This window comes from Malus domestica, chromosome 03, assembly GCF_042453785.1.
Source record: "Malus domestica chromosome 03, GDT2T_hap1".
Lineage (NCBI taxonomy): Eukaryota > Viridiplantae > Streptophyta > Magnoliopsida > Rosales > Rosaceae > Malus > Malus domestica.
In genome coordinates this window covers 35752811-35780737 of record NC_091663.1, presented here as the reverse complement: position 1 = coordinate 35780737, position 27927 = coordinate 35752811, and the positions used below count along the sequence as shown (strand labels likewise).

At 38.7% G+C, this 27927-nt stretch overlaps 1 protein-coding gene and 1 long non-coding RNA gene across 4 annotated transcripts; one reads left to right on the top strand and one right to left on the bottom strand.

The window, feature by feature from the left end:
- Positions 1-155: 155 nt before the first annotated feature.
- Positions 156-14899, bottom strand: LOC103432466 (piezo-type mechanosensitive ion channel homolog). Of its 3 annotated transcripts, none has more exons than XM_008370664.4 (21): positions 14433-14899; positions 14250-14330; positions 13239-13398; positions 12988-13148; positions 12485-12641; positions 12106-12292; positions 11634-11749; positions 10554-10638; positions 9478-9693; positions 9217-9394; positions 8864-8992; positions 8510-8683; positions 8166-8399; positions 5992-7542; positions 3156-5650; positions 2500-2895; positions 1963-2121; positions 1245-1754; positions 972-1116; positions 735-879; positions 156-564 (listed from the first exon to the last, which is right to left on the bottom strand). In XM_008370664.4, the coding sequence occupies exons 1-21, from the start codon at positions 14479-14481 to the stop codon at positions 429-431; spliced, it is 7464 nt and encodes a 2487-aa protein (XP_008368886.3). In that variant the 5' UTR covers positions 14482-14899; the 3' UTR covers positions 156-428. The 3 variants fall into 3 exon arrangements, with proteins under 3 accessions (XP_008368886.3, XP_070675529.1, XP_070675530.1); XM_070819428.1 differs by having other exon boundaries at positions 1227-1754; positions 14433-14891; XM_070819429.1 differs by having other exon boundaries at positions 1227-1754; positions 12106-12263; positions 14433-14836.
- A 10452-nt stretch (positions 14900-25351) lies between these two features.
- LOC139194298 (uncharacterized) lies at positions 25352-26696 on the top strand. The gene is made up of 2 exons (XR_011579059.1): positions 25352-25927; positions 26456-26696. It is a non-coding gene; the product is annotated as an uncharacterized lncRNA (long non-coding RNA).
- Positions 26697-27927: the final 1231 nt, after the last annotated feature.

Genomic DNA, 27927 nt, shown 5'->3' with positions numbered 1-27927 from the left:
AGTGAGGTGAAGTTTACCCTATAGCGGAGAAATTTCGGTTAAAATTAACAAATTTCATTGATATTTCTAAGATATCATTTAAATACCGACAAACGGTCATATAATATTCCAAAAATTTCATTTTAAATTTTCACATTTTGAAGAACTTTAATGTATACGTGCAAACGAGGAGATGTAAATTTACTGTAAAATCTTGTTCTTGAAACACACACACTGGTTTTTTTACTTGAACTTGTATTGAACTATACATACATGACAAATCAATATCCTTTTCAAATATCCATCCTAAACCTATGTTAAAAAATGAAGAAGAAACAGCACGAATGCCGGCGTTTTCGATGGCCGGAAAAAGAATTTGTTCTGCATTCCTTCTATAACGGGTGTTAGTGAAACCTAATGTGAGCAATTTAAACCTAGATGGAGGAGAACTAATCCGGTTTCGTGTATTCGAGCAGCATGTGTGGTGACCTGTAAATCTTCACCAGCGTCCAGTATAAGACCTCTTCAACTCCAAGCTCACCCTCTGCTCTTGCAGCATATATATCTTCACAGATGGCTATCAACCTGTACATAAAAAGATATCATACAAAACCCATGTCAGACCAACCGAGCAAGGGCCTGTTCGGAAGTGCTTCTAGAATGGCTAAAAGCACTTCTAAGTGATTCCGGGTTATTAATGATTTCAACGTGCTTCTAATAAAAACGCTTCTAAATTTTTATTAAGTTGGCTTTACCTATCACAGGAAGGAAGGTTCTCATAGGGGATTCTCATTCGTAAGTCAGAGCATTGAAGTCTGATAAAGCGGCCAACAGCAAGAACAAATGTTATGTATAGACCCCAAATGCTGAACTTGCTCAGGGTGTCACCGAGAATACCCTCTGAATATCACCCGAAAATGAAGAACAAAAGCAATTTTAGCCAAGAGAAAACGAAGATATGAAATGACACGTGATGCTTTTGGTAAACTTACGTGGCGGTGTTTCCTCAGATACGATGATGGCCATCGGTCCTGTCAAACCTCCACATCCATTGACATCTGATGAATTGATGTCGTGGAAGGACCACCACTCATAATTTGAGCGATTCAGAACAAGGTCTGCGCTAACGAACTTATCCTGTAAATCGTATTCAGTAGTTTTAACAAATAACTGCTATACAAATTACTGCAGAAACACAACTGAAAGAACTGACATGCAGATATGGTACTCGAGTTAGTAAAACATACATGCGCGAGAAAGGGTACCTCTAATTCCAACAGTCTGACATCACCAGAACCAGTGACACGGAAGTATCTTGGATAAATGTTGTATATCCTAAAGCTGTTTTGGGAGCCATTGAGAACCTTTTGGACATCTGACTGTTTTGGAAGATCCTGAGACTCCAAACTTCTTTCATATTTCACAGTTTCCTTGCCCTTGGGTCTGTCCCTGGAAAGTACCCAAGTAAAAGATATAGCCATGTTGGGGTCCCAATCAAGGGACCGAATGAATCTGGTTTGAACTACATCGGGGATAAGCCACAAAGTACTAGCATCAGATTCGCAACATATCAACTGGACGTCTTTCTTATTATAGGTATCCAGATAACCTTCAGGATCGAGATTAACATCAGAGTCGAGTTTGTCCCATTGGAACTTTTCACAAAGGGTGGTTTGATATAGGGTCAATCTTCCACTCGCTGTCTTTATGTCAACCTGAACACTGGCATCTTTGATGGGATTTTCAATGTTCGTCGGGTTACCACTGCTGTACATCTGTAAGGAGCAAAGGAGTTTTTGATGCATGATTCAGAAAAGCAACCAACTGTTTCTTCTACTCGAAAAGTAAACTTAATATTAAAGCACAGGTCAGCATGTCTACTTGTTTGTGTGTGCCAGATCGCCTAAGACTGAGCAAAACCAATTACTTTATGAACTCATGATACAAATTGGTAATCAGTATCCGTGGGTGAACATTACTTACCAGCATTGGAGCCCAAATAACACAAATCAATATGAAAAACAGACATATCCCGTTGCAACATTTGGTCATTTTCGTTTGCTTATCTCCTTGTTTGTGCGTTGCTCTATTCAAGACTGCATCACATTTGACAAGGTACAAGCTTGCATGTATGTCCTCCAGCTAAATAGAAAGCCAGTCAGTTACAGAAACAACAAGCAAATGTTCATGTATTCAGAAAATATACATATATTTACACTATAAGCAATCAAATGATGTTCTGACGAAGGTATTGCAGGGAGAATAAGATAGACTAGCTGTGGTGGTTCTTTCGAATCTAACCATCCCATTAATTTCAACACACAATGTGATCCCACTCTTTTAGGTTTCTGTATAAATTATTCATATTTCAACAATGATAGCAATATCAATAAACGAAGACAGTAACGATAACTGATGGCACTCCAGTGATGATTCAGTGCATAGTTTTGAAAGTTGAAGTTTTATCTTTTATGCAAGATTAAGTATGACGGAATGCTACAGATAGATTAAGAAACTTACTTTCAGCCAATCATACATGGTCAAAGATGTGGTTGTGCATGACCAGTCAAGTGCACATCTCAGTTCATAAAGGAAAGGCAGAGCGCGATATAGTCGATATCCCAAATAATTAATTCTTGAAATCTCACTAGTCAAAAACTGCCGGTACAAAGTGCTTTTATGAGGAATTCCATGTCGGAGTTGTATAGCCTGCAGTGCTAAAGAAACTGCTTTTGCAAGAAATATAGCACGGAGTGCTAATCCTCCAGCATGTTGGTGGAAAGGCTCCATGTTCCAAGCATACTCTGTTACTGAATATGTGAAGAGGATGAGGTTGAAAAGATAGAAAATCACTTTTCCGGTGGCAAATGAACAGAGATAGATTATGCGGTCAAGCACAATCAAGAAAAAGATAATCTGCACAAAAAATCACTTAACCTTTTAGCAATTTAGATAACATTATACATTTCAGTCTTATTAACCATAATAAATTATATAAATTCGTGGACCGAAAAAGAAACAGTGCAATGAATTCCTCCACCATAGCTTCGGTATAAACCAAGAACAAAGGGTGAGTTATTTAACTTCAAACTTGTAACTCCATGCTTTTTGCAATAGATCTTAAAGTACTTGATTTTTCACTAAGCATGACAGAAGATGATGAAAAAATAACTAACCATTAAGATGAATACAAACTCTTTCGGAAACTGATCTTCAAGCTGATACACATCAAGAAACTCACTTTTATTTTTTATGACGGATTGGTAGAACATGGCGACTAAAAAGAAAACAGTCAGATCGGCACCAAATACATATGCATACAGATCAATGTCCCTCTTGCCTCCTCCAATAACAGAGAGTATAGGGTATGGAAATCCTATTTCTTCAACAAACCCAGCATCTTGTGCTTTAAGAATTTCCTTCGCCACATCAGCTGCTGGAGTAAGCGACTTGTACCATTCTATTGAATTGCCACACTCTGTCACGGGGGAGGCATATACCACCTCAAAAACAACCAAGGCTACATTTGCATGTTCTTGACTCCTTTCAATGCTTTGGACCTGCACCCTGCTAGCAAAAGGGCATAGATTAGGGGTTTTCTCCTTGCATCTTTCATCATGAATGATTTTAAGCAATTGATTTACTCCAGACTCAATCTTTTCTGGCTGAATCCCGTCCTCTGGCCATGAGCGCACATCCATAGACACCTGAATAAAGTAAGGAGGGGAATCTGCTCCCTGTGTCAGTGAATTCCAGTACCTAAAGAAGCTTCTGATTATTGATTTTATTGCATTTTCCATTATTTGCAGCAACTTCTTTATTTTCTGATTCCAGCTATAACTGACAGGAATCTCTTTCCCATGGAAAGCACTCCTCCTATAGAAGTCGAAGTCTGTAGACGACATCCACTCACCATCTTTTGCGGTTATAGAGCTCTGTAAGAGGGTAAATAAGTAGACAAGAAAGAGAGGTAATGAACTGACCACAAAAGAAGATGTGATTTTATGTTCAGGAAATCCCCACTCGCGAAGCAAGTCTGAAGCAACACTGAAAGCCCAGTGCTGGATGATAATCTGGTACAGATACTGAAGCAAAATATAGACTTCAGTGTAAATCAGCATAACAACCCAGAAGATGTAACTTGGACCAGAATTTACACATAGTGCGTACAAGAATAAAGCTGCCAGATACACCATAGAAAGCAAACTGAAGTTCCATAAAAAGACAAGGATAAAACAACAATAACACACAATATCATTGTTAGATCGCATTTGGGACCATATGTGACGGAGGATCCTTCCTAACTGCAGACTTGTTGCATCAGAACTCATGTCGGACCGAACGGAAGATGAACGGTTAAAGGACACCTTAACTTTCTGGCTCTCCATTTCATCATATACCCCATCCTCAACAGAAGAGTGCTCGCTGACGTCAAACTCATGATCAATGTTCAAAAAGCTTACAAGGTTGTTAACTGCCTGATTTCCAATCGACTGTACCTGGGAAACACCATCACCTAGCAGATGAACTGCAGATATTAGTGGGCTTTCCTTTGCTTTCCCTTTAACTTTGTCCTTCTTTTCTGAAGAAGTGAAAAATATGCCATCAGCAACATCATCGTCAACTTCAGTGATCTCACAGTTAAGAGATTCTATTGAATCTCTCGCAGACTCCATCACTATTGGGGTTTCCACATTCACTGGTGCAGGAGATTCATGCAATTCAAAGGGATATAATGAATCCTCTCTAAGTATCTGTTCCTTTTTCAGTTGTAATCCTTCTTTGTCAGAGGTCCCCCGATCGTTGTTCGAGTTAAGAGAAGTACTCCTCCTTCTTAGGCCTTCACTGACTGCAGGAGAGTCACCGCAATTAGTAACTGAATTCATGCTGTGGAGCTGGATTTGCAGGTTGAGCATCTCTGACTTCATTTTCTCCACTTGCAGGTTACGCTGGTGTTTCTTCTCCTCAGATTCACGAATATGTTTTAACTGTGCAGTTTTCCATGCAGCTTTCTTTTCTTGCTCACGCACAATTGCACCAATTTGCTCGGCTTCAAGATATCGAGAAACATAATCAAACTCTGGGGAGGAGAACATATAGGACTGAAGTGATACCAGCATAAAAATGATAATTTCAACGAGAGCTGATCTTGCAGTAATCCGAAACCCATAATCATACTTATAAAATCCAATCATCTCAAATACGTAATCTACGGTCTCACACTTTCCAGCACAGAACTCCCCCACGAAAGGAGATTGGTATGCAAGAGAAAGAACGATAAGAGCAAAGTTGTATATGCGCAAGAACTTAAATATCTTGTTCCTCTTCTTTAGTATTTCAAGTCTCCCCCGAAAGAAAACCAGCGCAAAAGCAAGATAACCAAGGTGCAGAATGTCATACTCAATAGTTCCAGTAATCAACACCAATGCTAGCACAAGATCCAATAGATGGCAGTAGCAGTAAAGCCTCAGGTAGTCAAAGAAGGTCCACATGCTTTTGGTTTCGAAAGAGAGGTCTCTCCACACAAATAAATTATTACGTTGAGATATCACTTGACGGTAAGTTGATGACACCGAGAATCCGGACAAATTATCAGCACGAAGTTTAAAACAAGCAAGCATGAAGACAGCAAAGTAGCTGATAAGCATTCGCGGATCATCAACAATAAGTCCTAGCATAAGTGGTATATTGTTAATAATTTAAAGGGAATGAATTGATCTACATAACAACTGAAATATAAAAGGAAACAAGATATAAGGTCAGACAAAAAAAAAATTGTCTTGAAACTTGAACACCAATGGAGTAATAATCCATATCAATTTTCTGCAACACTCTCCAATTCAGCAAAGAAACTAAATAAATTTAGTATCTCAGAAAGCATATATCCCTTTGAAAGGATAGTGTTCAGAAAAGAAAATAAAAATAGTGTTTCTGTGTGCTCATGCATGTGTATATTTGTGTGTAGTGTGCACGCCTGTGTGTGTATGCCTCGGATGGCTAAGAGAATATTACCTAACCAGCAGTACTTGCAGTAACTGAAATACATGGCTGAGCTTTTCCAGCAATCATGGCAATGTGCATTAGTCTCATCAGGCTGACTTAGAGACCACAGACTCCTCCAGATGGCAAAGTACTCGAGGATGAGAATGGATGCAAACAGGAAAACTAATATGGGCCATAGTTTACGTATAATATGCCGATTCAAAATAATACATGTAGCAAGTAACGCAATGTATACCATAGAAATGGCATTCAATAAAGCAAAGCTTGCCAGAAGCAATGCAATCATGTTTATCTCAAGACCAAAGAGGTTAAACATATTCTCCATCCAGAATTTCAAATAGATTTTTGCGATAAGCTTCTGTATGTCAAATCTCTCCTTTCTCAAGGCAAGAATCCGCTTCTTGTTCCACTTATGACTCTCCTTGGTGCTGCCCCAAATGTACCCAAATGAATATTTGTTACTGCTACTACCCTCAGAATCTCCTGCTTTAGGGGACACATGGTTAGGCAACTGCGATGAACTAGGGATAAAAAAGGGCCATGATTGGCTCCTAGCCCCTTCTCGTTTCACTGAAATCGCTTCGGAATCTGTTGATTGCTTGTTATCCTCACTTGGGATGGAGCCATTAATATTGGCATCGGCATCTTCTGCTGAGACAAACAATGGACAAGGCTCTTCCCACTTTCCTTTGTTTAGGATAGTACTTGGCATCTTTTCCAGCCAGCGAAAAACATTATATTGAAGAGTGCATGCAGCAATCACCAGAACTTTTCCTCTCAAGCCAGATTCTAGACCCCAAAATCCCGGTTTAAATACACGGAAACCCAAAAAAAGGGAAATATAAGAGTGCTTTTGTCCAGGAAACATTGCAGCCTGTCTACCCCACATCTGAAAAAGGTACTCAGTTGTTACTAGAAATCCTGTGTAAACCAAGAATGATTTAGATGGGAAATGTGAAGCTTTAGGTAAAGATGAACAGATGACGAGGCCAAGGAGATAAAAGAAGCCAAAGGCACTTATTGGAGATAAAGATGCATAGAATAATGCAATAAACAAGATCTTGTTGCTGTGCCAAATGACAAACCGCTTTACAAACCCAAGCACTCCAAATTCCAACACATGGGCATCATCTGACCTGTTATACCTGCTCTGCCTTCTCTCATAGCTATAAAGTTGCATCACAATCAAGACTGCTAGGGATTCCCAAACATTTTGCAAAGATGAAGCTTCTGAGTCATAACCTAGATAAAAGTAAAGGTCTATGAACTTGGACAACCACAGCTCAATGCTCGGGAAACTGCTCAAGCTATAGATAAAGATAAACACCACAATTGCATATGCTTTCAATGGGAACCAAAGGCGCTTTTTTGTTCTCTCGACAAGTTGTCTTCCAATGATCCAAACAAGGAGAAGGAATATGTACCCAAATGATATATAGTTGGGTCTCACCAAGTATACAGTAAGGAGAATTGTCAGAAAGGCAATGTAGGTTCCACATGATCGGTACACAGATAAAAACTTCTGCCCAATTGCACCGAGGAATAATGCAATTCTTCTCTCTGGAAAGAGAAAACAAATCAGAAAATATCAATGTCAACAGTAATTAAAGAGAACACTAGAAGTAGTAGAAAAATGTCTGCTTTAGATGGTCCTAAAATACAAGGTTGATTTATAAAACCAAATACATAGACTTTTGAGAAGGAAACCAACAATGTATGGTTTTGAGAAGTTTTATTGGATCTGTTCCATTTCATCAAATATTCATTACATACTTCACCATACACGCATTTGTAGCACTAGCATCCCAAACTATGTTATCAAATAACTCTATTTCTAGTGGACCCTGCAATTTGAGTAAACGTTTTTTTTCTTCGTGTGCACAATCGCATGGATTAAGTACGCATAAGAGAAATCAGGGACTGATTTCTAAAAACCCAACTTCAACTGCAATCTAATCTAAGACCCAACTCAAACTAATGAATCATTCATTTCACATTTTCTTTCTTATGGTAATTCATTTAACACCATCTACATCACTCTGACTAAGCATTCACTAGATTATCACTTGAGAGTAAATGAGAAGGTTCAGACCAAATTTCAAATTTACTCTGCAATTGTCAAGAGACCAGATTGGCCACATTCATGAAAATAATAAATAAATATATCAAGGATGAAATGTTACCATAAGAAGGATTATCATGGCTGTACTGAATGGCTGAGGAGGCATACACTGACAGCAAAACTGATTTATTCAGACCAGCTTTCAAAATGCTGAAACCAAATGGACGGCTAGGTGTATGCTGCACAATTGCTGAGAACGAAAATAGCATTTCAAAACCATGGTTATGAATTGCACAGAAGCAAGCAAGCAAAGCTATTTGCAAAAAGTCCCACGAGCTTTCATGTTGAAGAAGACCTGCATCATTTCCAGAAAAGATAATATCACTAGACATTTAATTTTTCTTTTGGCAGCAGTTTCTGACATAAAGCATAATAAAAGTCTCATATGAGAAAACAGTTACATACCTAATTGTGATAAGATTTCTGCACTCAAAGTGCCTTTTTTCTCCAAAGTATCAGAGATCGGATTAATCTGAATGATATACAATAGTGCAAAGTGAACCTCACATAGGAGAATCAAAGACTGGCGCATCTTTCTGTTAATGTTGTGGCTCAAAAGATATATCAAAAAGAATATCACTGAATCACAAGTCAAAACATAAAACTAATTAGAAAACTGTAGTATGTTGTAATTTAAGCATTAATTTCATCATTACTAGATAAAGAAATAAGACTGAACAAAAGGCATCATGCTAAGTTGCTAACAGTAAATTTCAAGAACTAATAACCAAGTAAATTAGATACTGATTTGATACATACCATATACAGCATGGATGAAACCAGGTTTCATGGCAATTAGAAATATCAGTGCCAGCATGATAGCTCGGGAACTTTTGCGCAGTCCCCAAGCAATTGTGGCCACTATCAATACTTTGGTCTCTCCCTCGCCTATGATAAAGGATATAACAGGATATAATTAGAAACGACCTAAGTATATGCGTAACTTAAGTAAAATCACTGGAACAAAATCTGCACAAGTGTGGACAAAAAGACTAGACAAACATATAACTTAACCTAAGCAGAGCCATCTAGCAACCCCCCACTACCACATAGAAGAAACAACAAGAGCTACTAGTTATTCAATCAATTGGTTTCATATTGTATCTCAATACCTTCTACAGTACTGTTGTCATTTGAAGGTTGTCCATCCTCATCAGACAAGCAAAGGAAAACCGAGTTGTTCACAAGATTACCCAAGGCAACCAGTATTCCAAGACAAAATTGTGCAAGCAGAAAGAATCCAGGTATGGGATAATGCCACAACCCAATCATCTCCCATATGTCCATGTTCTGACCATGTAATCAAAATAGTTAACTTCCAGTCATTTTCTGTTAAATTCAGACATGAAACATCACCAGAGAGGGAGTACTACCTTCCCGATTTTCCGATTCAAGAATGCAAATGCTACATTGAAAATATACGTGCTAGCAGCCCACAAGAGAATGAAGACAAGCAGCAGCCCATTCAGTCGATGCAAACGGAATAAGGAAGGGAAGGCATATATGATGTAGCCAACATATGCAAGTAGCAAAAATGCACATATACTTGCAAAATGAAAACTCCAAAATGAAAGAGCAAACAAGGAAACCTGTCAAATTCACCATCAAAGGCAATTAATATAGACTGAAAAGAATATAGATCTTAGAACAACAATTTCAGCCAGATGCAATTAAATGAAAAACCGGAAACTCATAAGTTAACAAAATGTCACAACCCAGTTTTCCTCCCAAACTCTACCTTACATGGCCTCTGCAAAACCTTATTATACAAACCCTAAACAAGTCACTCACCAACTCAAGCTAAAGAACTCAATCATTTGAATAAGAAAAAAGAGAGATGAAATTATTGCAAAACTACCAAATAGCAATTGGTGCATGAAAAAGACTACAATGATGTATTTGTATAATCATCAGTTCATCATCATACCTTCCATTGTCCTACTCATATGAGGTTATGAAATATCTCCTATTAAGTAAATGTATTTTAATATTTTTGAGCTACTTCTGTCCAGTGTTAGCCACTTAATTTCCTACCTGGCCGCTTCATCTACCTAAACATTTTAAATTTCCAGTTAATCTTAATTTAATAAAATAAATACTTTATCTTAAGTTTCCAAGTCCAAAACTTTAGTAGAAAAAAAAGAGCATATCCATATTGTTACAATGAGTTTATTTTTGGAAACCAAAAAATAGCAAGTAACGAGAAACTTGTTCTCACTGGATTGGAAAAACATAAAACCTAAATGAACACTTTGGTATGGCAAGTAAGATCCCTAGATGATGGTTCGAATTAAGTAGATACCCAATGCCCCACACATTAAAATCAAGCACTTAAATTCACAACTGCCTCATCTTCACCTTCAAAAAGATGGCATGCATGGGTCAATTCAGCCTCAATAAACACCATGATGTTGTTCAGTCAAGAAGAAGAGAGTATAGGAATACATACTGGGAAACCATATGTGAAGAAGTTGATACTAAAGGTCCGGAAAACTGCTCCAGTCAAAAAAACATTGGTATGCCTTACACCAGATCTGAAAACAATAAACAATTACTTAAGCTGCAAGCAAACACACTGACAATTATGAAGGTTCCAACAGAGAAAAGTAACCAGTTACACTAGATCCAGCAAAAAAAATTTAGTTATGCAATAATTGAAGGCAAACAAATCATCAGAACAAATAAGGAGATATTTTTTTATTAGTTGCAAAGTATTTTATGCCAGGTATATCCTAGAGTGTCTGTGAAACTTGGCCTCAAGGATCAACTAAAGATATATCTAGATGCTAATCATTTAAAGCTTAAGAAAAACAGAATCCAAACAGAGATCTAGTGCTTAAGGGAAACAGCAATGTCAAGCCAATCTGCACGAAGTCACTTTTGGCGGGGGGGACATAAACATGGATAAACATCATCTGCAACATGTCAACAATGTGATGTTGACTGATGGGTTATCATCACAATCTTTCTGACAATGTCAATCTCAGTTCTTTCACAAGAAAAAAGTGAAGAAAAAAAAATTGTAGGCTGATGAAGGGTCGACCCTGCAAAATCTTTTGATCTTGACCTTGTTTAATGTGCTACCAGAAAACTACAGGCTCTTTTTCATTTATTTACTGGGGGAAGATTCTAAGAAACTGAACTCCAAGAATTTGTTGACTTGGATTACTCTAATTTCATCTCCCATGTTCTTTAAAAATTACTGGCCTCTGATAGGTTGCAGCTTTAGTCAGATTCACTCCAAACTTTCTATATGTTAAATGAGCCCAACCTATCATGTTCTGATCTTATATCCAACAAATGGTCTTGCATGTACTTATCCTGCTACATATCATGTTCTATTCAAAACTCTGCTTCAGCAAGATCAAAGATATGGACTTAGAGTAGGAATACAGAAGGTCTTCCTCCCTCTATGTTAGAACTTAGAACAAAATCAAATAGTTAACTTATACGCATTCAAGGCAATGATTAAAGGAGACGGCACACTGTGAACCAGATGACAAGATGTTACAACATCCAAGAATATTACCTAGATTCACGAATAAAAAATGAATGCTTCGAGGGAAGAAGTTGCTCCGTCAAGTTATTTTCTTTCATGGATAAAATAAAATCCATTTCCTCTAGATCACATTTAACGCAGGATAGCTGCATTAGAAGGGAGAAAATGTAAAAGAGAAACCACAACAGGTAAGCACTGAAGCACTTATGCAATAAAGTACCACGGACGACATACACATTTGATAAGTAATATGGGATTGGCGCACATATCACACACTTTAGCCATATCACAACTTTGAACTATAGTTTACACTTTCATACACAAATTTTTAAATATTTTATGGTCAGATTAACTTGAATAATGTAACAGTATCACCCAGGAAATAATTATTACATTATCAAACCTGCAGAACCTACTGTAGATAAGCTGAAATCAATGGTTTTTAAGTATCCTACTACATACACTGTGTTGAATTTGTAGAAGACATAAAACATATCCATACCATGATGTAGAAAAGTAAAAGAGAGCAGCATGAACAAAATTCAGTCCAGTCCGAATGTAAAGTTATTTTGAACAGACCAATGAACTCAGCTACCCATCGTAACATATCTGGAAACTCCACAGGGAGCTGATACGCATAAAGCAAGACAATGTTGAAACCTGCATACAAGTGAAAAGGCTTCCACCACCTTCAAACCCATAGATGCAACCATGAGCAACAGAAGCGAAACTAACTAAAGCAGATGTGTACATAGATAGATATATAGACAGATAGTGTGTGTGTGTGTGTGTGTGTGTGATTGAGAGAGAGAGGGAGAGAGAGAGAGAGAGAGAGGCAACAATATCATCCAGTGACGAATGATGGATTACAAGGAAATCACCTGAAAAGTCCTAGAAAATTACTTGACAAAGACCAATCCACAAGACCACTGCAGCTCCCAATAAAAAAGGGTAGAGAAACCCATGAAGGACGGCTAATTCCAACAACCAACTGAATGGCAGGCAACAGCAACAAGGCAGCAACTCTAAGATGAGAACCTTCCAGAAGGAACAAAGAAATGATCCAAATCACTTGTTACTTTTGTATGATTAATTCTGATATGATCAACTTAACCAACTGATAACTGATGATTACACACGGGCATGTATATGGCATTTTAAAATAAGATTAATAAGGTGAACAAATTAACTGCTAAAAGCATCTTTTAAAATTTGCAAGAACATCGTCCCAAGAAGAAAATAAAATGCATAACAAGAACCATATCCAAGCTTTACACATTACAATTGGATTTCTTTATGTATTTAATGTTATATGGGTTGAAAGGACAAATCATACATTAAAACCAAAGAGAAAAAAAATAAATCCGGGTAATTAATTACTTACAAATTAGTCGTTCAATGGCTGATGAGAAATGACCCCAACATGAATCACATGATGAAACAAGACCAAATCTGTTTCCATACAAATCAGCTAAAGCAACAGCAACTACTGATAGTTGTAAGAGTAAAAAGTATAGCACGAGAGGAGATTTCCATGACTGCAATCTGCAAAAGCACACACAAAACACTGTATAAACGTATGTGTATGTAATAAAGCGATGTGATATTAAAGTAGAAGCAAAAGCAAATTCATACATCATGAATCCAATAAGATTTGCCCACCAAGCATCCACTCCGCTCCATTTATTTCCCTCAATAGCCCATATAACAAGATATATCACTTGAGAAAAAATAACAAATAAAGAAAATATAACAATGATCCATGTCAATAAAAGCCGCCTTCCAAAATGAAATCCTACAAAAAGAAAAACACTGTCAGAAGAAGTAAAGTTAATTATATAAGTAATTCCAGCATTTAGGATAATAAGAAGCAGCATAAAAATATGAAAACATTTATCTTTTGTCTCATAAATTGCATTGATAACACCAAATTTTGCATGAACCCAACCCAAGGTTCGACATTGAGCCCAAAAATTCATGTTCCTTTATTGTCTAAAAGAAGTTCACAGAATTTATGCATAAATTTGGCATCTATGTGGGTGGACATAGCTACTCAGGACAACCAAATCTGACCCTCATAGATGCATTGAAAAAGGAATCATGACAATTATATTTTAAACCGTAGTCAAACTTCCGACTCAAGATATTATTATGGAATCTATAACCGCATAATATGTTTCTCTGTCCTTATACATAAACACACAATAACCATCTGTGACAACGAAAACAAAAGAAAGAATACTGCAGAATCGTGCTATCACGTTCATGAAATAACTGAGGCACATGATTGGATTTATGGACTGGTGAGTCAATGCACCTCGTGCAACAGTCAATGTGCAGTATGAACTTAACTAAGTGATTGTGACCTGAAACACTCTTTCACAATTCACATTGTTTTCGGGCAAAGTCAAAACTTTAGCTAGTCTCATGTAGCTAACATAGTCATATCAAGAAAACCCGTTGCATATGAGGAATTACATCATTTACATGTCAACTCACTAACAAGAAATTAGTAATCCATAAGCACATTTTGCACATAGTTTCCTAGTATCTCACAAGAACATTTTCACTTGGTACCATGTCTACCTAAATTCATTCGAAACGTTGAAACCAAGCTGGAAAATTCACACAGAGCAGTTAGCTTACCTAGTTTCGGTGCATTAAATAGAATAAGAAGAAACGCTATCAAATTGACCAGAGAGAGGACGCTCCAGTTGATAATAGCAGCTGCAAGAAAAAAGATGGTAGCTTTTTGAGTTGCAATTAAATTTCTACGAAAACATTGGCAAAAAAAAAAAAAACAAAGGCATTTGCATTTTAATTTTTTACCTGCTAGCAGCAGCAGAGGCAACACAAACCCGCCAAGAAATCTCCCCATTACATGCCCCAAATACCAAACCAATCACTTCAATTCCAAAATTCCACCAATGGGTTTTCGATTCACATCAAATTCACGAAAACCCATTTCCCAAAACCTTCAAATTTCCTGAGAAACTCCGAATTTTCCTGAGAAAGCTCCCAACTTGATCAGAAAATGAAGAAGCTTGGATGTAGCTTTCTTCTCTGTTAGGCGCACGGTAACGAAACAAAACAGAAAATCGGTACGTTACTCCTCCAAAATTAGCGGCAACTCAAACAATCGTCGAAACTCCAAAGTAATAATTAATCAGAATTGTTAATCTCTGGAGCTCCGATAGCTCCCAGTCTCCCAAGTCGGAGCTGAAAGTCGCAGTTATATTTCTGAGATTGGCAAACAAGCAAGAAGCTTTCAGAAAATTAAAAAAAATTCATTAATTATATTGCAGCCTGTAAATTAAGTGATATTTGTGACCAATGGAAAATTAGAATATTGTTTTTTTTTCGGATTTTTACGATATTAACCAAGGTCGGACAAATTTTTCTGTTATTTTGGTGTGATTGGTGGACTTCGCGGCAAAGTAAGGGAGTCGTACGCGTGTTCGTTTTTCTTTAGGGTAGTATTTTGGCCGCACTTAGGTCATTTCCAATTGATCAGGCCAAATGGTCATAGGATTAAAAATAATTCAAAATAACACGAAAATCGTCTTCAATCGAGGGCTGGGCCAAAGGACTTGTAGGCCTCATCAGGCCTAAACCCCCAAATCAGGCTACCGGCCTGGCCATTTCCAGCCAGCCCTTCAGCGCCAAAATATCAAGCTTGATATTTTGTCAGCCCTCCAGCTCTAGAATGTCAAGCTTGACATTTTGCCAACCCTCCAACTCAACCCATTTGAATGCTAACAGTTACCTAGCGTCAACGTGATGCCGACTAGCTAACGTCATGCTGCCGTCAGGTTACCATTAGAATTTGAATTTTTTTTTTGGACGAATTTAAAAAAAAATTCTAATTTTTTTTCCTATAAATACCTACATCATTCCTACAACATTAAAAGCTGAAGATAAGAAGTGTCACGTGGATAAGAATCATATCTAAAATTTACATAACCAATTACATCTCAACACGTAGCACTCGAAATTCTATCCGAAAAATTATTAAGATTACATAAAGATAAGAAATTTGGAGAGTTGGTTACTTTAGCGACATGTGTCACTCGAAATCCTATCCAAAAATTTATTGAAATTGCATAAAGATAAGAAATATGAATAGTTACTCAAGTTAGCGACACGTGTCACTTGAAATCATATCCAAAAAATGATTGAGATTATATAAAAAAAAAATCTGAAGGCTTATTCATTTGGGGAGAAATGACATTCAAAATATGCCTAAAAACCTTATTTTAATATGATAATTTAATTTAATTAATCATATAATTTAATTAAAATAATCAATTATGTTTGGTCTATGACCTTCGTTGGAGATGATTTTTTGTCAAATGACTATATTTGACCTATGGCCCATTGGCCCCCTCTGTTTATACCATATTTAGGGCCTCGTATTTAGACCTCGTATAAATACTCGAGGGACTTAAATGTAATTATGTAATAAAGGAATTGGCAAATATGTAATTAGGGGAGGAGCCCTTATTCTATAAAAGGGCCTCCTCACCCTCACAAACCCTAAGCCTCTCACCCCCTCTCAAAGCTCTTCATTTACAGAGCTCATTCTCTCACAAATACTCTCAGAGAAATACATATTCAATGTGGACGTAGCCCAAACCTTGGGGTGAACCACGATACATCTTGTGTCATTTACATTACTTGCAGATTCACGGTCGGATTTACGTTGTTCCAAGACCTCCGGTTTTGTGCATCAACATTTGGTGCCGTCTGTGGGAATCGATACGAAAAGTTGTGTCGGTTCTCTTTCATTTTTTCATTACCGCCGTGAATCTGCAAAATCACGAAAACTTAGAAACCAAATATTCATCTCTTCTTCTCTTTCCCTTTGCTTTGTAGTTTGTTCCACCGAATTATATATCTACGTATGGATATAAAAGTTGGTTCAGTGAGGGCAGTCCCATTCAAGTCATTTTAGTTGAGAGGATCTGGTTCAGATCTGAGCCTAAGAGCATCTGTTACTCACTGTAATGGGGAAAAGGAAAAGAGGCTTTGTTTCCGGTCTATTTCCCCCAAAACGCTTTCACTCTTCTCAGATTTTTTGTTCTCTTCACCGCTGGAAGTTGGAACGACGACGATGAACGCCACAGCTCCGCCTGACGTCATCCAAGTCACAGATTACCAGAACGGAAGCGATTCTGACACCAACATCGACGACGACGACGATGCACCCGCCGCCGAGTTCTACCAGCCAGTCTCCGTCGTCGACTCCGAGAACGACGAAGACCAGATCAAAAACGACGCCGTCCCGATCCAACATCTTGCAATTAATTAAGCCACTGAGCACTGCATATGCTCTGAAGGACTGAGAACGTCGAGCTGAAAAAGAAAGCTTGAAGCTTCTGCCATAGCCGATACATCGTCGTATTGCAGCAAAACTGAAAATCGTAACTCAGAAGTTGCAGAAACGCCAGCGATGGAATCGATGTTGTCCGGTTAGGATGAACCGGAGTTGAAGCAGAGGAATCTGGCCCTGCAGTGGAAACACTTCTTGGACCGCATTGACTCGTCCAAAACTCGGTTCGAGGAGCTCTAGGACGGTTTTTACTCGGAGCGGAACTCGCTCCAGACACGGCAGCAGGAGGTTGAGGAGCGCGAGAAGGGGTTGGAGGCCAAAGTTTTGAACTTTAAACTCGGAAATGGCGTCTAAAGCTCAGGAATTGCATGAAATCGAGAAAGTTGGAATAAGAGAGAGGCAACCACGTTCTCACCAAAACTGCGAGGAAGATCTGAAGAGAGAGGCAGCGAGGCCTCCTGATTCGCCCGGGTTGACCGGCTTGCAATCACAGATCCGGTCTACACCTAAGGACTCTGGGTTTGTACTTTTAGAGATGGTGGTCAAAGATGAGTGGACTAGAGCAATGATGAGTCTGAAGGATTTAATCGACCACCCACATGGATGGTTTTTGTCGACCAGAAGATACCCACACTTTCATCATGCATATTCTTTTTCTTTAAAGAAAAACAAGGGATGTCTGGAGAAAAGCAAAGACAGAGGTGCAAAGCAAAAGTGAAAATGAAAAGGAAAAGAAGAAAAGCAAAAATTTTCCTATTATTATGATTCCTTCTGTCTGCCAGATGAAAAGATAGAGAGAGTGCCGCAGAAAAACACAAACAAAAGCAAGGAATAAACACCCGCACTGCAAAAGCAAGGAATAAACACCCCACCAGAGTGATGTGGTTTACTTTCCTTATTTTTGAATGATGTAATTTATTTTATCTTTCGGAAATATCTGTATAAACCCCATCAGAGGGTAATATGTGTAAACCCGATCAGAGGGTAATATGTATAAACCCCATCAGAGGGTGTAAAAAAAAAAAAAGGGCAAAGCCCAAAATTAATGGGCTGGCATGTCGTGGAGGGCGAAGGCCCATAAGCCCAAAATAGCACCAACCAGGTGACCAAAAGTACGCCCAGTACTCCAAAATTATTCGACAACCTGCCGCTATTACCACCAACTGATAGGAGCATATTTATGCGCCTTAGTTAGTTAGTTCTTATGGTTTTAAGGACAAAGTAAGCAAAATGATGCAATTTGGAGCATTTTGGAGCAAAATTGAGCTAGAATGGAGCTCATGCATGTGGAGCACAAAGAATGGACGAATTTGAAGGATTGAAGAGCTAGGAATATGTGTCAAAGTTGAAGACTTGAAGATGCAAAGTTTCCTAATTGAAGTGGGAAAGTGCTTAATTGAAGATGAAATCCTAGTCAAACATGGATTCCTAGTTGAAAAAGGATTCCTAGTTGAGGAATGATTCCTAAGTGAAGTTGGATTCCTAGAAGATTGAAGTTTCCTACTCAAACAAGGTTTCCTACTTGAAGAAGGGAAGTTAAAGCCAAAGAATCAGCTCAAGTGAAGAAACCTTATCCAAAACATTATCCAAACTCTATCCTATCCAATCCTATCTTATCTTATCCTAATCCTAATCCACCTACATTTCAGCTACTTGGGAGGATTCCTAGCTATATTAGGATGCTTAAAATCAGATTTCTAGAAAACCTAATCCTTTCCTACAAAAATGGCGCCTAGAACCTTTCTAGAAGACCTTTGCCTTGCATTGCAATTCAGCCACTTTCCCTCCACTTTTGTGCCGTGAGTTTTTACCCAAATCCCTTGGGATTTTGGTTTCTAGAAGCCCTTATCCACTCCTGGTTTGGTGCCGCCCCTTATCCCCTAATTCCCTTTGGATTTCTGATTTGTTTTCCTTCAAGGATTGTGTTTTATTTTCCTATGCAACTTAGGCCTTTAAATCCTTTTCCTTTGCTACCTAGGGGCTGGATTTTCAGCCTATAAATACAACCCTTTGCCGCACCATTTAGACACCACCCTCTACCAGATTTTCACTACATCATTCACCCAATCATCTCTTGTGTGCCGTGAGTTTGCAAAGGAGGAAGAATGAGACTCTTGGAGCCGTGCATGCCATTCAAGGAGCTTGGATTGTTGGAGCGTTTCTAGGTGTTTTCTATCTTTATGTCAATGTTTAGATTTATTTATCTTTGTTTATTTGCGAACATGAGGAACTAATTTCTTTATAGTTAGAGGGGAATTCAAAGCCATGATCATATGTTTTATATGACTTGATTTCCTCCAGTTATGATTTCATGAATCGTAAATGTGGTTTACTTATCTATTTGATTGATAACATGTTTATGTATGTTAATTAAGGATGCATACTTAGTTCGCATGCATGAATTTGATGCTAGAGTATAAGGGAATTTCACCTAATCGTTATTAACTTATATTCATAAGTAGTAAAAGTCGCTAGTCACGATTGTGTTAAGTAAATCCTTGGCAAGAGTAACATGCGTATTCCATAGTTATGAATGCCTCATCAATGTTTATGATTTCCATTGAACTTAATGATCTTTGATATGTGTCTCTATCATGCGTATTCCATAGTTAGGGTCCTTGATAAGAATAATTTGGTTGTAATGCGTATTCCATTCAATTCAATGAATCTAGGGAAATCTGAGAATTAATTGGTACAATCTAGTTAATTTGGGACATTGTCATTCATGGTTTGTTGAAAGAGTAACTGGAAATCGAGTCGTATGCATATGTTTCATGTGTGGAGAAGGAACCTTCTAACTAGCCTTTCACCATTCTTTTTCATCCAAAATCGTTTTTGTTAAGTTTTGTTTTCAAAGTTTATGTTTTAAAGTCCAATTTCGTCAAAACCAACCCCCTTACTTTTAAGTCTTGTTTTTAGAGTCAAAACTTGTTTCTTTTAAGTCTTTTGAGTCTTTAAAGTTCTATTTTCGTCCAAATCACTTTTTTAGGTCTAGAATTGAGTCTTTTTTGTTGTTATTTGCTGTTTTGAGTGTTTTGAGTTAGTTTTGAGTCTATAGAGTCTAGTTTAGTGTTTTTGAGTCTTATTTGTGTTGATTAGCATCCCTAGTTAATCCCCGGTCTAGAACGATCCCTACTTGCATCATTACTACAATTGTCATCAATAGGGTTTAATTTGTGTGTCAACTTAATTTTCACACCACCAACCAGGTGATGAAATGTACAACCCATACTCCAATATCATTTGGCAACCAGCCATTCATACCACCAACCAGGTGATGAAATGTACAAACCGTACTCTAAAATAATTTGGTAACTAGCCATTTATGCCACCAACCAGGTGATCAAAAGTACACCCAGTACTTCAAAATTATACATGAGCACTACTCATGTCATTCGTACATAGACATTCATGAGCATCACTCATATCAATCATACATAAACATTCATGAGCATCACTCATGTTAACATTCATGAGCATCACTCATGTTAACATCCATGAGCATCACTCATGTCAATTAAACATTCATGAGCATCACTCATGACAATCAGCTTCAAAAGTTTCATTTACAGAGCTCCAGCTTCAAAGCTTCACTTGCAAAGCTTCACCTACAAAGCTTCAGTGCATGGTCTACAAAGACCGCCTCCGAACAACCGCCATTTCAGCCCATACATGGATTGAATTTGAAGTCTCCAGTCAACAGCGTCTATTGACCGAAGACTTGGGGGACTACATTATGTACCATATATTGGGCCTCAACTGGGCCTTATGAAAAATACTTGGGGGACTCTAGCCCATTATTCATGTACTGAGGAGCGATCCCTTATTTTATAAAAGGGACTCCATCACCATTATTAGAGAGCAACGCCGCCAGCTGAGCAACCGCATCGCCGCCAGCATCAACTTTAGCCCATTATTTATGCATTGAGGAGCGAGCCCTTATTCTATAAAAGGAACTCCCTCACTTTCATTAGAGAGCACCCATTATTCATGTACTGAGGAACGAGCCCTTATTTTATAAAAGGGACTCCCTCACATTCATTAAAGAGCAACGCCGCCAGCTGAGCAACCGTCTCGTCGTGAGCATCACTCCGAACCCATATTTATGTATTGAGGAGCAAGCCCTTATTCTATAAAAGAGACTCCCCTCACTACCATTAGAGAGCATCAACTCTAACCCATCATCCATGTATTGAGGAGTGAGCCCTTATTCTATAAAAGGGACTGCCTCACCTTCAAACGCCGCAAGCCGAGCTAACCAAGGCAACATAAGCCACGAGCCGAGCAGCCTCGCAGCGTGTGCTACTTCTAGTTTAGCGTCATTTCAGATTGAGCACTGCCTTATATCGAACATCAGTTCAAGAACATCATCTAGTTACTTCAGCCCACACATGGACTGAATTTCAAGTCTCCAGCCAAAAGACTCTCTTGACTGAAAACTTGGGGGACTACTGTTTATACCATATTTAGGGCCTCGTATTTAGACCTCGTATAAATACTCGAGGGACTTAAATGTAATTATGTAATAAAGGAATGGGCAAATATGTAATTAGGGGAGGAGCCCTTATTCTATAAAAGGGCATCCTCACCCTCACAAACCCTAAGCCTCTCACCCCCTCTCAAAGCTCTTCATTTACAGAGCTCCTTCTCTCACAAATACTCTCAGAGAAATACATATTCAATGTGGACGTAGCCCAAACCTTGGGGTGAACCACGATACATCTTGTGTCATTTACATTACTTGCAGATTCACGGTCGGATTTACGTTGTTCCAAGACCTCCGGTTTTGTGCATCAACACCCTCGATTGGAGATGGCATAAAATATGTACTAGCACTGTTCATTAAAATATAATTTATTGCAGGACTACCGGGCTAAAGGGAACCCTTTAGCCCTCTTTCGGTTGAAGATAACCTTATGTTGGGCCCACAATCAATGAATAAGAACGAGAGGTACCTATAACAAAACGTAGAGATTTTTCAATGAGTTCGAAACAAGTGCGAAACACTGTGTTGATGCACAAAATCAGTGAGGACTTTGGTACAACAGAAAGTGTTAAGTTTGTGACATTCGCTAGATTGCTCCGGTCACTAGTGTGGATAAGTATGTAAATGATAGAGACAAGGAAGCAAACACAAGATGTACGTGGTTCACCCTAAGGTTGGGTTACGTCCACACTGATATTGTATTTTTGAGGGAGAGAGAGCTCTGAATATAAGAGTGAGAGCTTTGAGAGAGCTTAGAGCTTAGGGGATGTGAGGAGGCTTAGGAATTGGCATATCCTAATGAGGAGAGTGAGGAGTCCTTTTATAGAATAAGGGTTCATCACTTATTACATATTTGCCATTTCCTTTATTACATAATTACATTTGAGTCCCCCGAGTATTTATACGAGATCTAAATACGGATGCCCTAAGTATGGTACAAACAGTAGTCCCCCAAGTCTTCAGTCAAGAGAGTCTTTTGGCTGGAGACGTGAAATTCAGTCCATGTGTGGGCCGAAGTAGCTAGATGTCGTCTTGAACTGATACTTGATATGAGGCATTACTTAAAGTGAAATGATGCTCAACTAAAAGTAGCATATGTTGCGAGGCTGCTCTGCTTGTGGCTTATGTTGCCTTGGTTAGCTCGGCTTATGGCGTTGATGGTGAGGGAGTCCCTTTTATAGAATAAGGGATCGCTCCTCAATACATAAGTGATGGGCTAAGAGTTGATGCTCGCGGCAAAGCGGTTGCTCAGCAAGCGGCGATGCTCTCTAATGATGGTGAAGGAGTCCCTTTTATAGAATAAGGGCTCGCTCCTCAGTACATGAATAATGGGCTAGGAGTGATGCTCGTGGCGAGGCGGTTGCTCAACTGACGGCGATGCTCTCTAATGATGGTGAGTGAATCATTTTTATAGAATAAGGGCTCGCTCCTCAATACATAAATAATGTGTGCTTTCTAATGAAAGTGAGGGAGTCCCTTTTATAAAATAAAGGTTCGCTCCTTAATACATAAATAATGGGCTAAGTCCCCCAAGTATTTTTCATGAGGCTCAGTTGAGGCCCAATATATGGTACATAATGTAGTCCACCAAGTCTTCGGTCAATAGAGTCTGTTGGTTGGAGAATTCAAATTGAATCCATGTATGGGCCGAAGTGGCGGTTGTTCGAAGGCGGTATTTGTATACCCTGCACTGAAGCTTTGTAGGTGAAGCTTTGCAAATGAAGCTTTGAAGCTAGAGCTCTGTAAATGAAGCTTTCAAAGCTGGAGCTTTTGTAAATGAAGTTTTTGAAGCTAGAGCTTTTTAAATGAAGTTTTTGAAGCTAGAGCTTTTGTAAATGAAGCTTTTGAAGCTAGAGCTCTGTAAATAAAGCTTTTGAAACTAGAGCTCTGTAAATGAAGCTTTTGAAACTAGAGATTTTGTAAATGAAGCTTTCAAAGCTGATTGACATGAGTGATGCTCATGAATGTTTATTTATGATTGATATGAGTGATGCTCATGAATGTTTATGTATGATTGACATGAGTAGTACTCATGTATAATTTATGTATGATTGACATGAGTAGTGCTCATGTATAATTTTGAAGTACTAGGCGTACGTTTGATCACCAGGTTGGTGATAATAGATGGTCTGGCTCTTTTGGGCATATGGGCCTTTAACCTCCACATGACATTGCAGCCCATTATTTTGGGCTTGCCGTTTTTTTTTTTTTTTAGATTACCCCTCTGATAAGGTTATACAAATATCTTCAAAAAATATGAAAAATAAATTACATCATTCAAAAATAAGGAAAGTAAATCACATCATTCTGGTGAGGTGTTTATTCCTTGCTTTTGCAGTGTAGCCATGTGCTCTCGCAGAGGAAAGCTTATCTTTTGCTTTCTACTTTTTCTCGGTTTTTTATGCTTTGCTTTTGCTTTTGTTTCTGTTTTTCTGCTTTGTTTCCCACTGTTTTTCTGCTTTTCAAAACTGCAGGGGTTGGATTCTTTCTGCTTGCTGGGATGAAAAAGTAAGGAAGCATGATAGGAAAGCCACAAAGTTACACTACTGTCGCCAACCAATTGCCTTTTACTTTTCCTTTTCTCTTTTTCTTTTATTCCACTTTTGCTTTCTCAGAAAATGATTTGCTACCACCCTGTAAAGAAGATGCAGGGAATGGGTCGCGATTAAGCACTTATGGATGGTATTGCAACCCATTGAACCTCCTAGTCGGGCTCTCAATTGCAGCCACCGATCTCTGCTGGCTCCGCGCCACGACCTCAACACAAAACTATTTGCTAAGCTCATGGGCCTGTAAAAGCAACATTTCAACTGCAGAGGATGACCCATACATTAGAAGAACATCACCATCCCTGATTTTGCTAACTGCATGCTTGACCATTACTTTATCAGCAAGTATGATATTCTCAGATATAAACCGTTCAATATCTGACTGGAAAAATGCTTTTGCTTCTGACTCGGACATAGTCAAAGGTAGCTTGGCAATTCAGCTATTTAGAAACTGCATTGCATTCCCCATGGTGATTCAAAGCGGCCAACTAAGGTTTCTCATCAGTGCAATGTATAACCGATATCTTTTCTGGAACAATAGTGCTTCAGTGGTGGTTGGAAATTAAGAGCAGCTGATTCTGGGATCTCCTTATGTCTAGAAGTGGGGGTCTCTCTGATAACAGTGTTGCTCAACACTCGATGCCGTGCAGATCTCTTCCCAAAACTCCATCCGCGCTTGTCACTCGAACTCTTACTCTCAAGAGCTTCGACATCATCGTTGTCCGCTGAATCCTTACCACAGGTGATAATTTGAAGCAAGAGGTAGATTTCTCCATTTTTTCTTCTTTCACTTCTCTCTCTCTTTGTTTCTGCTCTCTTTCTGCTTCTGACAAAAGGGGACAGTCTGTGCGAAGCTCCGCAAAGAGAAGGTTGCGCTCTTCGATGGTCAGCTCAGCGGCTGGAGTCAAACCAACGACCAGTTTCTCCATGAACTGGACCATCTCCTCATAGTGCTCCGCTTACTCGGAGAGCTTCACCAGGTGCACGTACTACTCCCTGGTGAGGTTATCAGGGACGACGTAAGAAGATCTCGCCGCTGCTACGCATGCCGTGGAGGCAGGAACTCATGTATAAAATCTACAAAATTAAGACGAAAATGCTCTTCATCGCCTGACCATGCTCGTCTGCTGTTGAGCATGGCTTCAAAACGACAATATAAAGAGGCAGCTGCAAAGTTGGAGGCTGTGAACCAGTTATGTAGCCATTTTGAAGCTTACTAGGATATTCCAAAAATCACCGAGCTGAGGGAAAAAATTAAGAATATCAAACAACAAATATTAGGGCGCATGTGTCAAGATTAGGGGTGGGTTCAAAAAACCGAAAACCGAAAAAAACCGAAAACCAAACCGGACCGAAGCCGAAAAAAACTGAACCGAAACTCTCAAACCGAACCGAACCAAATCTGTTCAGTTCGGTTTCGATTTTTTAGGTTCAAAAACCGAACCGAACTGAACCGAACCGATATATATATTTAATTATTTTTTTCAATGTTTATAAATAGTTTAGTCATACAATTTATAACAAAACAGAACTTGTTGTGAAGTTGGTTAGTGAAACTTTCCAAGCTGGTGGAGCGCATGGGTTCGAACCCTCTTCACGCCCCCCGGATTTTGGGATTTTTTTTAATTTTTATAATCAAATCAATAAAACCCTAGCAGCCACACTTTTTCTATTTGTCACTCCCCTCATCTCTCTCTGCGCAGCCACACCTCCAGACTTCCTCCATGCCTCCAATTTCTCCCTATTCTCTCTCTCGTCCCCTCTTCTCTCTCAGTCCTCCCTCAAGCTCCAGCACCGATCCCCATGGCTGCGAGCGTGCAGACCCTGCAGCAACCCTTCCTCTCACTCGCCGTCGCCGTCTCTCAGCGATCTTTCTCTTATCCCTCTCACTCGCCGTCGACTTTCTCTCGCCGGTTCAAGGCTCAAGTGTCGACCCACAAATCCCCTCCTTTGCAAGGTTAGTCTCTCACCCCATGATGCGTTTTGCAGATTTTGTTTTTCAATTTCGTTGGTTCTGAACTTCTGATGAATTTGATCTGTAGCTTCTAAATTTCATGGTTTTGCAATTTGTTTTGAGTTGCTGCAGATTACTTGTTGTTTGTTGTGTCTGAGATTGTGAATAACTAGTTTAATCCATCTGGTAGTAAATTTAAAGTGGAAGCGGAGAGGAAGATTTTGGAGGTGAGGGAGGGACAAAATAATGAAATGGCTTGTGAAAATTTAAGTGGGAAAATTGATGTGAATAAACAAACTAAAGGGTCAGAACTCAGAAACATGGTTAATATATAACAAACATGGTTGTTTGATGTGCTTCTGAACGAGCAGCAGAAATATGGTTACTTATTTTACTCAATAGCACAGATTCTTTGTGACGTGTTTAGCACAGATTCTTCAATTGGTTTTAAGTTTTAACCTGAATATGGTTACTTATTTTACCATTTCCAAAGCAATCTAGATGGCTGATATTAACTACATTTGTGCATAGGCTTCTAGATGACTGAAGACGAAAATGTTGAATTGAGCGAAAAAAGATTGAAGAGCAACAATGGCCTGTGATGAAAGAGATTGAACAGAAAAATGCGACTTTGTTGAACGAGGCTGAAGAGAAAAATGCTTCGTTAAGCGTAAACAAGTTTGAAGTGCAGGACACGACATTGATGAACAAGATTGAAGGGAAAAATGCGCCATTGTTGAACGAGACCGAAGAGAATAATGTGCATTTTTTGTGGTTGTTTTGCATTTTTTGGAGGAAAAAAAAAAAAAACCGAAACCGAACCGAAAAAACCGAACCGAAAAAAACCGAAAAAAATTTGGACCGAACCGAAATTTCGGTTTGATTTCGGTTTTGGCAAAAAACCGAACCGATAAGAACCGAACCCAGCCCTAGTCAAGATCACATGACTGAAGTGGCGGGGATTTAGACACGTGTGAAGGTTAAGGGAGAAGTGGAGGTGTTTTTCCAGGAGCTTTTGAATATTGCTTTTGTAATTTGGATGTTGCTTTTATAAGAACAGATAGGGAGGGAAGAGCACAGGTGTTGGAATTTGGATTTTTACTGTGTCTGGGTTTTTGCAGATTTTGCAGATTTACGGTGGATGTGAAAAAATTAAAGAGAACCGACATAATTTTTCGTGTCGTTTCCCACAAACGGTGCCAAATGTTGATGTACAAAATCAGTGAGGACTTTGGTATAACAGAAAGTGTTAAGTTTGTGACCTTCGCTAGATTGCTCGGGTCACTAGTGTGGATAAGTATGTAAATGATAGAGATAAGGAAGCAAACACAAGATGTACGTGGTTCACCCCAAGGTTTAGGCTACGTCCACACTGATATTGTATTTCTGAGGGAGAGAAAGCTCTGAATATGAGAGTGAGAGCTTTGAAAGAGCTTAGAGCTTAAGGGATGTGATGAGGCTTAGGAATTGGCATCTCATAATGAGGAGAGTGAGGAGTCATTTTATAGAATAAGGGCTCCTCACTTATTACATATTTGCCCCCTCTTTTATTACATAATTACATTTGAGTCCCCCGAGTATTTATACGAGATCTAAATACGGAGGCCCTAAGTATGGTACAAACACACTACATTCATTATAATGACATGCAATGTTTTGCTCCGTGTTTCGAGCATACTGAAAAATTACTCCGCAAAATGAAGAATATTTTGTAATTGACATAACAATTAATTTGACAATTTTTTTTTACATAAATAATCTTCAAGCAGTGACTTAAAAGTTTACAATTTTCGGTTATGATATGCATTACGATCAAGTTAATAATAATGTGTACCTTTAAGAAATTCTTGTGTTCAATAGTTAGACAAAATAAATTGTTTGATCGACCTGCCCATGAAGAAATAGGCCCCTTTAAGGAAAATTAATGAAAATGGCTTGAAAACTTTGAATTTTAACAATAAGGACAAAATAAAGAGTAAAATGAATAGTACCATAATTGATTT

Excerpts from the sequence above, each read along its gene's own strand:
- LOC103432466 (XM_070819428.1), bottom strand. The coding sequence starts at position 14,481 with ATGGGGAGATTTCTTGGCGGGTTTGTGTTGCCTCTGCTGCTGCTAGCA. Across the intron at positions 11,750-12,105 it reads TTTTACTTTTCTACATCATG|CTATCCTGCGTTAAATGTGA; the intron begins GTATGGATATGT and ends CTTCTAATGCAG. Across the intron at positions 5,651-5,991 it reads CTGCAAGTACTGCTGGTTAG|GACTTATTGTTGATGATCCG; the intron begins GTAATATTCTCT and ends CACTTATGCTAG.